This window comes from Pteronotus mesoamericanus, unplaced genomic scaffold (genome assembly GCF_021234165.1).
Source record: "Pteronotus mesoamericanus isolate MK-2021 breed Mesoamerican mustached bat unplaced genomic scaffold, CSHL_Meso_final scaffold_165, whole genome shotgun sequence".
NCBI classification, from domain to species: Eukaryota; Metazoa; Chordata; class Mammalia; order Chiroptera; family Mormoopidae; genus Pteronotus; species Pteronotus mesoamericanus.
In genome coordinates, this window is record NW_026555307.1 from 4,437,941 (window position 1) to 4,449,322 (window position 11,382).

Genomic DNA, 11,382 nt, shown 5'->3' on the forward strand with positions numbered 1-11,382 from the left:
AAGGAAATGACATTAAAAAAGAATAAAAGTTACAATATAGATGCCAACAAAGGTCAAATCAATATGAATGTTTGGAGGGGAGATATATGAGAAGTGGTGAGTGACAACTCTCACCACCTAGGTTGTGGCACGGAGACTCTTATGAAGGCCTAAAAGCGGCACTGGCTCTGTGCTGCCATGAAAACGACCAGTGCGTTCACAAGCCATAATTTAACAAGACTCACTCTAGAGAAAATTCTGATACAATTCAAGAACAATGTCCCAGAACAGTGTTCCTTTGATATTGGTGACGAAAACCTGACTACTAGGCTACAGTCCTAATCACATGCATGCACATGCACACACTCACATGCACGCGCGCGCAAGCTGCTCCTCCTGTCACAAGAGGAAGCAGAGCCAGGGAAATGGTCCTTACCGATGTCTCTGCTCTGAGGTGGTGGCATAGGGCTTGATGAAACTGTCATTTTCAATGTAGGTCGTGTCACTCTCAGACTGGGATCTCCGACGTGGCTGAGGAAGGGCAATGGTCCGGCCAGTCAACGTTGTTGCTAGAATGACTGCAGCCAGAGCAGATCTGTGGGCAAGAGCATCCTAGTGAGATGGTGAACTAAAGGTTAAACAACAGGATTCAGGAATTAATCAAGGTGTACCTTCTGTTCTAGAATGTTTAGTGCACACCTACTGACCGCAGGCCTGTTGTCTGTTATGTGTCATCAAACAACCTCATTTCATTTTCACATCAACTGTGTAAGTGGATATTATCGTCACCTCCATCTTTTATATAAATTAAATTACTTGCCCAAGATTTTTTAGCTAACAGGAGATGGAACCAGGTCTCTAATCAAGGGAGTCTATATTCAAATGGTTTTTCTATTAAAGTAAAAGATTAGAATGAAAGAAAAGGAGATATAAAATTATATAAAAGATTTTCAAAGGCATTTTAAAATCTTGCAAAAGATTTTCAAAGGCATTTTAAAATCTTGCAAAAGATTTTCAAAACAATAATATAGGAAAGACAGAATAACAGATTTACCCTCCCACCTGAAAAAGTATAACAAAATAACAGACTTAACAAATGGCTCAGTTTACTGCCAGAGAGAATTTTCACGTCATAGCAAAGGAAGGCGAAACCGAGGAGGGACCAGACAGACTCCCAGAGTTGTGTAGACAAAGCTGAGAGTCCAGGAATACCAAGGCAGATAGATTTTGGAGGACAAAGTATCGGAAAGGAGAGAGCGGAACAGAGAAAACTCTGGAAACTGCAGAAGGTCCCCGTGTGTGTTCAGCAAAATGTTACTCAGTGCATGACTGTGAGGAAACTATCCAAGACTGGGAAAAGAACCATTTGTAAGGATTAGAGGAACAGTGCCAGGTGCTTACATATGGCTGAGGCCAGTGTCTGTTCCCAAGAGTCAGACAGGAAAAATAATTCATGGGACACTGGGTACAGTCCTCTCAATGTCTTGCCTCAGGAGTAGGGGATAATTAGCCCTAGGCTGAACATTGCTCCAGACTCCTTCTAAAAAGATCAATCTGGTTCCAAGTAACTTAATTGCATCCCAGCACAAAATTCAAGAAGACTTAAAAGGATACAAAAATATCCAGTACTCAACAACATGAAACTTAAAACAATGTCTAATATGCAATCAAAGATAACCAGCATGCATAGAGACAGAAAAACAACCCATAATGAAAAGAATCATCAAAATCCCATCAGAACCGAACACATATATTAGTATTAGCAGATGGACATAGGACAGTTATTTTAACTGTATTCTATATGTTTAAAAGCTAAGTAGAGACATGGAAGATTATAAAAAAGTCTTGAACTTCAGGAGATGAAAATTACACTAGATAGGACACTTTGCAGAAAATATTCATGAGATTAAAGGCAAGACAATAAAGAATAACCAAAAGGAAATACAGGTATGAAAAAAAATTTTTTTTTAAAGAATACAGTGAGATATGCTATCAAAAAACCGCTGTTGTTTTATGTTTTAAGCCACTACGTTGGTGTAACTTGTTACATGGCAACAGATAACTAATACAATAGCCTTCAACCAGTGCTGAAACAATTGGATACCCATATGCAAAAAAAAGGAACTTGAATCCACACCTTCATATCTCTCACCACAAAAGAATTAACTCAAAATGGGTATTATACTTAAATATAAATCCTAAAACTATAAAGCTTCTGGAAGAAAATCTTTGTGACCTTAAATTAGGCAAAGATTTATGAGATATTACATTAAAATCATAATCTGTAAAAGAAAAAATTGACAAGTTGAACTTCATAAAAATTAAGATCTTCTGTTCCTTTAAAGTTACTGTTAAGAGAATAAAAACATTAAGTCACAGGTGGGGAGAAAATATTTGCAAAGCATGTATTTGATAAAGAACTTGTATCCATAATAAAGAATTCTTAAAATATAATAACAGGAACACAAGCAACTCAGATTTTAAAAGTGAGCAAAAGGTTTGAACAGACACTTTACCAAAGAAGATATACAAATGGCAAATAAGCACCTGCTCAATATCATTAGTTATTGGAGAAATGCAAAATAAAACCACAATGAGATACCACTACATATCTATTAGAATGTCCAAAATTAAAAACACTGGCCAAGGCAGGGAGCATTTGAGATTGTGCTCTGCAACACATGTCATCGCTTTACTCAAAATTTTTAAGAAATTAAAAAGAAAAAAAAAGATTGGCCCTGACAGAATGGCTCCCACAAAGAGGGATGCTAAGAAGAAGGGGTCATCCTGCCATTAATGAGGAGGTAACCAGAGAGTACACCACCAACATTCACAAGCGCACCTGTGGCATGAGCATCAAGAACTGTTCCCCTGAGGCATTCAAACAGATCCAGAAATTTGCCAGGAAGCAAACAGCAACTCCAGATATGCATGTGGACACCAGGCTCAACAAAGCTGACTGGGTCAAAATAAAGACTGTTCTATACCTCATCAATATATGGCTGCCCAGAAGGCATAATGAAGATAAAGATTCACCAAACAACCTCTATACATTGTTACCTATGCACCTGTCACCACTTTCAAAAATTATACAGACAGTAAATGTGAATAAGAACTAAGCACTGACTGTCAAAGTTATAAACCGCGCCCCCACCCCCCACAAGACTGACCAAACCAAGTGTTGATGAAGTGAAGAAACTGGAATTCACACACTGCTGGTGGGAACATAAATGAATCACATATAAGTTAAATAATAACTAATATATCATGCAGGTATTTCACTCCTAGATATTTACTGAAGAGAAATGAAAGCATATGTCAAAACAAAAATTTCTGCACGAATGTTCAAACAGCTTTATTTCTAGTAGCCCAACACTGGAAATATCTACCAACAGGTGAGTGGATAAACAAATTGTGGTGTATTCATATAATGGAATATTACTCAGCCATAAAAATGACAAATTACTGACTTTCACAACAATATGGACAAATGTCAAAATAATTATACTGAGTAAACAGCACCTTAATTATTTCGTGTAATTCTGTTTATATAACATCCTAGAAAATGAAGACTAATCTATAGTGACAGAAAGCATATCAGTGGTTGCCTGGGAATGGGGGTGAGGGTGGGCTGGGCGGGGGAATGGGAGGTGGAAGAACGGGGCATGAGGAACCTTGGGGAGATGATGGGTGTATTTATTATCGTGATTGTGGTGACGGTTTCACAGGGGTAATCATATGTCAAAGATTACCAATTTGAATTTTAAATATGTACAGTTTATTGTAGTCCATTATACCTTAAAAAGTTTTTAAAAAGATAAACTGTCCAAGTAAAAAATAGTAATAATACAACAGTATTACGCAGTTCATAACATATAGAATTAAAATGTATGACAACAATAACACAAAGGATAGGAAGGAGGCAATAGAGGTAAACAGCTGTAAGATTCTTACACTATTATACTACACATGAAATGGAATAATATTAAAGATAAATTTCAATTTTTTTAAAAATAAAAAAATCTAGTGTTGGTTATTTTGGATTTATAAAGATTACAATCCAGGAAGATATTTTGTAAAGCATGGAGACTCTAGAAATTTTCTAATGAGTCTATATCATGCTTGCATGATACGACATGTGGACTTTTGTTTTTCTGCTTATAATGGAACGTAAAGCCAACCCTCTCGCTGCTGCTGTTGCTACATAAACACTGAAGTTCTAATGGCTCTACTTAATGGTTGTTCACACAAACACTGGACAAACCTTCAAGTGCATTGCAGCAATGCCACTGTTTGCCATTTGTGAGACTTCAAGCAAATACTAAACACTTGAGCTCAAAGGACCTACTAGGGTCACTGAGAGGATAAAATGAAGTAATACTTCTAGAGCACTTACTAGAGTCTTTGGCACAGAGTAAATACTAATACATGGCTATTCTCATTATTAAGATCGTACTAAAGGAAAAGAAAACACTAAACATATTTCAGTGCTTTTTTTTATCAGGAGACATACAATATTCTAGCTCCAAAGAACACTAAAAAAGAAGGTACCACCCTTGAATGAAATTTGTTTTCATTGTTTATTTTTTAAATATATTTTATTGATGATGCTACTATAGTTGTCCCAATTTTTCCCCCTTTGCCCTCCTCCACCCAGTACTCTATTCCCTCCACCAATCCACCCCTTAGTTTATGTCCATGGGTCATGCTTACAAGTTCTTTGGCCAATCAATTTCCTATACTGTTCTTAACATCCCCATCTATTTTGAATTTACCAATCTGTACTTCTTAATCCCTTTACCTTTTCCCCCATTCTCCCCTTTCCCCCTCCCAATGCATAACCCTCCAAATGATGTCCATATCTGATTCTGTTTCTGTTCTGCTAGTTTGCTTAGTTTGTTTTTTAAATTCAATTGTTGGTAGTTGTGAATTTATTGTAATTTTAATGTTCATAGTTTTGATCTTCTTCTTTTTCTTATATAATTCCCTTTAACATTTCATATAATAATGGCTTGGTGATTTGGAACTCCTTTAGTTTTATCTTGTTTGAGAAGCACTTTATCTGCCCTTCAATTCTAAATGATAACTTTGCTAGATAGAGTAATGTAGGTTGTAGGTCCTTGCTTTTCATCATTTTGAGTACTTCTTGCCAGTTCCTTCTTGCCTGCATAGTTGCCTGCAAAGTTGCCTTTGAGAAATCTGCTGATGGTCTTATGGGAGCTCCTTTGTGGGTAACTGTTTGCTTTTCTTTTGCTGCTTTTAAGATTCTCTCTTTACCTTTAACCTTTAGCATTTTAATTATGATGCGTCTTAGTGTGGTCCTCCTTGGGTCTAGCTTGTTTGGGACTCTCTGGGCTTCCTGGACTTGTATGTCTATTTCCTTCACCAAATTAGTGAAGTTTTATTTCATTATTTTTTCAAATGAGTTTTCAATTTCTTTCTCTTCCTCTTCTCCTTTCGGCACTCCTATGATTCAGAGGTTGGTATGTTTGAAGATGTCCCAGAAGCTCCTCAGCCTATCCTTGTTTTTTTGAATTATTTTTTTCTTCTTGCTGCTCTGGTTGAATGCTTATGTCTTCCTTATGTTCAAATCATTGACTTGATTCTTGGCTTCATTCCCTTCAATGTTGGTTCCCTACAGATTTTTCTTTATTTCACTTCATGTAACCTTCATTTCTGCCTGGGTCTTTTTTGTGCTGTTGAAGTACCCAGTAAGTTCCTGGAGCATCCTGATAACCAGTGTTTTGAACTCTCCATCTAATAGGTTGCTTATCTCCATTTTATTTAGTTATTTTTCTGGAGTTTTGTTCTGTTCTTTCATTTGGGCCATATTTCTTTGTCTCCTCATTTTGGCAGCCTCCCTGTGTTTGTTTCTATGTATTAGGTGGAGCTGCTTTGACTCCCTGTTTAGTAGTGTGATCTATTATAGAAAAGCACATCTGTAAGTTGTATGGAGCAAAACCTTAGGTAATTGCCAGAGTGGGGCAACCGATGTCACTGCTCTGTGGCTCTGTGTGGGGGAGGGCTTGGAGAGGGGACAATGCTGCTGCCTGGCCTCTGGAGTTTTTCCCTGGAGGAAGCTGTTTCCTGACACTCGCCCTGATGCCAGTCACTTCAATTTCTCTGCATATGTGACTAGTGCCCTTCCAGCTGTTGCCCAGATTCAGCTGGTGCTGAATCCCAGAAGGAATGAATCTGAGTAAGTCTTTAGTCTATTGCGGGTCCTTTAAGAGGAGTCTCCTGTGAGTTCTGCAGTTTCTTTTGCTGCCCAACCCCACTGATTTTTAAAGCCAGAAGTTATTGGGACTTAACTTCCTGGTGCTGGAACAGTGGGCTGGGTGGTCTACTCTAGGGCTGGGATCTCTCACTCCTGAGGTATCCCTCCAGATTTTTATCTACCACACGTGGATATGGGACTGCCCATTCTACGTCTCCGCACCTCTCCACGCTTCTCCATATCTCCGCCCCTCCTACCCATCTGGATGAATGTGGCTTCTTTAAATCCTTGGCTGTTGGACTTCTATACAGGTTGATTTTCTAACATTTCTGGGCAAGATTTGTTTTGTAGTCTGGTTGTAATTTTTTCTGTAATTGTGCCAGGAAGCAAGCATGTTTACCTATGTCTCCATCTTGACCAGAGGTCTGTTCTCGTTGTTAATAGTCAAGTTATACATATATCCAGGTATCTTACAGATAAAAATAGTCTAAAATTCTCCCGTGTCTAAAATCTTGGAGGGCAGGGGTCTTACGTGTAAAACAAAGTCATCTATCTGATGTGTTAGGAGCACTGGAGGATGGGCGAAATCCCAGGCCTTGGGAAGTGAACCCACTTCTTCCTTCCTTCCCACAAAGCAGTTCTTCTGCAAGGCAGACTTCCATTTAAAGAGAAAATTATGTGTACAATTCAAATTCCTTTTAACATACCATCAACCCAAATACTTGAGCTTTAATATTTTGAAAAATACTAACTGCATTTAATTACCAAATGTGAGAAGTCCATACCTGAAAGGGACAGACCATTATCCCACAGAGAAATCATATTAAATTATGAAACCATGATATATATTTCAAAGGACATGATTCTAATCATCCTACCTGTAATCTTCTTGCCAGTTTGAACAGTTCTAGGACCTACCACTTGGTAGCTGAGCACAAAGGTGACCTCAGTGCATGCTCACCTGAGACTCACCTTGGTCTCTCTGGAGAGGGGTTGGGGCTGCGAGGAGGAGGTGTCCGGGGCACAGCTGGCTTAGGTGCGATGCTGGCCGCAGGTAGAAGGCCATGGATGATGTGTTTCTGCACAAATAACACCCAGAACAATTGAACAACAATAAAAAGAATTTTAAAAATAAACCAGAACAGCGCATTGGTGAAGGAATCACCTGGGTTCTGCCACCACCCCTCTCTCGGCCTGAGAAGGACACTTGCACTGGCCATCTGGGGAATCTAGCCCCACCAGGAGGTCCGCTCCTTCCCTTACTATCCCCAGTCCCCACCTGGCCAGACAAGCATACCCATGTAGGGAGCGCCATTACAGGTGTCCACAGTGGGACACTCTCACCCTTCCCTCCTCAGAGCAGCTTCCCTGACACCCAGGGTCACTTTGTAGCACCTTCACTTGTCTTACGGCACTGCTTCCAATGACCCTCCTTACTCACTTGCCAACCCCCTGCAGAATAGAAGCTTCCTGAGAGCAGGCAACCATCTTGTCTTTATCAACCCTTAGCTCTAGCACTTAGCATGTTGCCCAATACCTGATTAGGGCTTAATAAAGATTTTAGGTAGTTTTGCTGATGCAGAATAACAAAAACTAGTTCCTGCACACATTCAAAGTAGGGGGATTCTCCTTTAGGCAACTGAGAGTCTCTCAGAATTATACGCGTATAGACCAATCATTTTCTGTGCACCAGCCATTCATTTATTCACATCTACCAGCAGCAAAAATACCATGAAAACAATGAAGAAACCTTGTCCTCATCCTCAAGGAGGGAGAATACAAAGGAAAAATACCCAAATGCTTATTATATAATACAGAATTATGAAATCTGTCAAGGGAAAGGTAAAGACAAAGTATTGAAGTGGCCCTAGGAGGGAAGGGGGTCTTCAGATCTGGGAGCCAGCAAGAGGACCTCTTATGCCCCTCGGAAAAAACCACAGAGGCATTTAGGCTAGGTCTTCAATGATGGCCACTGCGCTCATATTTGGGAAATGAGAAGAAAAGCAGTCTGGGAAGCAGGACCAGCATGAACAAAGGAATGAAGTGAGACATTAGTGAGCGTGCTCTGGAAATAACAGGTATCCAGTTTGCTATAATAGAGAAGCACTTGAGAGGGAGGGGCTAGAGCAATGGGCTGAGGGTAAAATGGGGATTGTTTCCATTTAAGAATTTCAATACCAGACTAAGGTGATCCTGTGGCCTAGTGAGGAATACCTACTGAAACTGGCCCTGAAAGGACTAATGAGGCAGTGGTAGGCATACCGAATGTAGAGAAGGGAGGTACAATGAAGGGGAAGAGCCAGAATTTTGGGGATCTTTCAGGGGTGAGGGATGGATAGATCTTTCAAATGTTTCCTGCAGTCCTCCCAGCACCCCAGGTTCACTCGCATGTCCAATCCCAAGAGCAGGCATTTAGAGCAGTGTCTTCTGTATCCTTCTCTGTGTAGCACCTACCATCCTGCATTTGTCAAATAATTTGACAGTTTAATGCCTGCCTCCTTCCCCATTTCCCCATTCCTCTCCCTCACACTGGGGAGATTCTCAAGGAGGGAAAAAAAGGGTTTTCTTCACCTTTGAATCCCTAGGGGCTGGCATCCAGTAGCTCCTCCAAAAAGGTCTCATGTGTTTTACTTTGTTGTTTGTTTGTTTGTTTGTTTGTTTGTTTTGATAGAATGAATCTCCCACAGTATGCTGAACATTTCTCACTGTACCACTATAATCATTTCCTAATTGTGGTCCTCCTGCCTCAGCCTCTAAAACATGGGATGAATCCATCTCAACTCAGCAGGAAAAACCCTCAGGAGCAGCCCCACTCTCTTGATGACAGTTAATGGTCTAGAGTGGCTGCTAAGCTGCTCTCTGTTGATTCCTACCAACGAACCCAGATTCATTTCTTGCTACCTTTCCTCATCCCTACACATATACTCAATGCCTAGCACTCAGAATTGCCTTCCATTTCCCACACAGCAAATAATACATTTTTTCTCAGGCCTTTGTATATGATGTCCCCCTCTTTCCTTCTCCCTCCCATCTCCCCAACTCTCCAGACTGACTTTGCTGCCTCTTCCCTAGTATACACCTTACCAGTAGTTTTTTGCCATACCATTTTGTGCTGAATTACTTATGGGTTTGTCTATCCTTAGATAGTGTGGCCACAGGCTGTCAATCAATTGTGGGTATCTGACACAGAGTAGGAACTCAATAATGCCAAGCTGCGTTAGCAAAATTGCAATGCAAAAATATAAGTATGTCTTTGCTGCTTCTCAACATCCACCTGTCTAAAATGCCTGCCGCAGGTGGGAGGGCTGAGAACAGAAATCCAAGTTAGACATGCTTTCTACACTTGATTTAAAACACAATTCAGGAGCGCCCTTATCCAAATGCTTTCTCTGCATTTAAAGTATTACATTTACGGAAAACTGGATATAAGTAGGTTTGGAGTTCTGCCAGGCAAATACGGACAAGGGAGACAGCAGCACAGGAGATGGAGATGCATATGGAGAGTGATCATAATGATAGACTGTGGAATAAGAAATGAGAAATTCTTAACTTTTGCATCAGCATGGGTGGAACTGGAGAGTATTATGTTAAGTGAAATAAGCCAATTGGTGAAAGACAAATACCATATGGTCTCACTTATAATGAACAAAATAAACTAACTAGCAAAATAGAACCAGAGGCATTGAAATGTGGAACACACTGACAACTGCAAGAAGGGAGGAGGGAGGTGGGTACTGGTTGAAAGAAGGTGAAGGGATTAGTCAAAAAACATATGCATGACCCGTTCACATGGACAACGGTGTAAGGGTTGACTTCGTGAGACTGGGGGCTGGCTGGGTGGAGGGGGACAAAGGGGGCAAAATTCAACAACTGTAATATCATAAACAATAAAATATTTAAATTAAAAATTGGAGTGTAAAATGTAGCATAGGAAAAGTTATATATAAATAATGGAGAGTTTGCTTAATAGAAATTAGGGCTGGCAAGGAGGGTAGTAAGAACACTGGTAAGATCAATTGATTGGTTGTGGGGGGTTGTGTTAACGGACTGTTGGAGTCAGGATACTTGAGAAAGAAAGTAGCAAAAAAAAAAAAAAAAAAAAAAAAAAAGCCGATAAATAGTGAGGAGCTCCGGCTTCAGTCCAGGTAGATGCTGGAGGACAGGGTGGGGACAAGAACAGCTGCCAGATGTTATGTGGTGAACAGAATCTATGAAACTTTCTGACAGGTTGTCCATGGTGGGTGGCGGGGAGGAATCAAGAATGACTCCCCACTGGGGACACCCAGAAGTGGAGCAGGTCTGTGCCGCGCCGAAGTGAACTCCCAGACAAGGGGAGCGAATGTTGTGGGGGAGAATGGGCGATTCCTGTCCGACTGACGCTGATCCTGGGATAAAGGATTCTTTAGAACACGAAACATCAGGGCTTCTAGAGTGGAAAACCACTTCCTCTTGTGCCGCCGCTACCTTGCCTCAATCTCAGGCCAAATCCCAAGCCCTCCTCCCTTAAGTCGTGGCCTCCAGGCCAGGGCGCAGGCCGGGCGAGGATCTACTTACAAACTGGCTCTTGCGGCCTCTCGGAAACCCCAGGAGCATCTTTGCTGCGGGGAGTAGTCACCCCGGGTCTGGACCGACGATCAAGCCTCCTCAGAGCCCGAGACCCTTCCCCCCCGCTGGCCTAGCCCCAGACGCTTTTTCTACTCAGGAGGCTTCTCAACAACCACGTCTGCTACTGGCTCTGCTTTCTCGCCTGCCAATTAGCGCCAAGGATACTTCATACCCGTCGCTCTTGGTAACCAGCAGGTCCCACTCAAATTCCCTCCGGGGCGGAAACTGTTCACGCTAACTGTTCTCTTATTGGCCAGGGGAGATGTCAATCTCTAACGCCCTAGCCTATCTGACGCCCTTGGAGGCGAAGGGCGGGCAAGACGAAGGTCTGGACTGAGAAGCCATGGCGCGGACAGAGCTGTGTTAACAGGCCAGGCAGGTGACCAGAATGAGGGACGGGCTACCAGGACAGGACAGGAATTTCCTGGTTTCTTAAACTTTGGCAAATAAGTCAGTCCTTTAGAGAGCACTGTAGACCAGCTCCTGCCAAGAGGCCGCAGCCTCGAGTGGAATGTGGGTCCGTGTGCAGGACAGCCTGCTCATACGCCGCCTTGCATTTCCTGCTCTAGATCAAGGCCACC

General features: G+C 41.5%; 1 protein-coding gene across 1 annotated transcript in view; it reads right to left on the bottom strand.

The window, feature by feature from the left end:
- CEP89 (centrosomal protein 89) overlaps positions 1-10,890 on the bottom strand; it is an 83,407-nt gene extending 72,517 nt beyond the window's left edge. The window contains 3 exon segments of the mRNA XM_054588974.1: positions 416-574; positions 7,169-7,275; positions 10,751-10,890. Coding sequence (XP_054444949.1) covers positions 416-574; positions 7,169-7,275; positions 10,751-10,789 — 305 coding nt within the window. The 5' untranslated portion in view covers positions 10,790-10,890.
- Between the last annotated feature and the right edge of the window lie 492 nt (positions 10,891-11,382).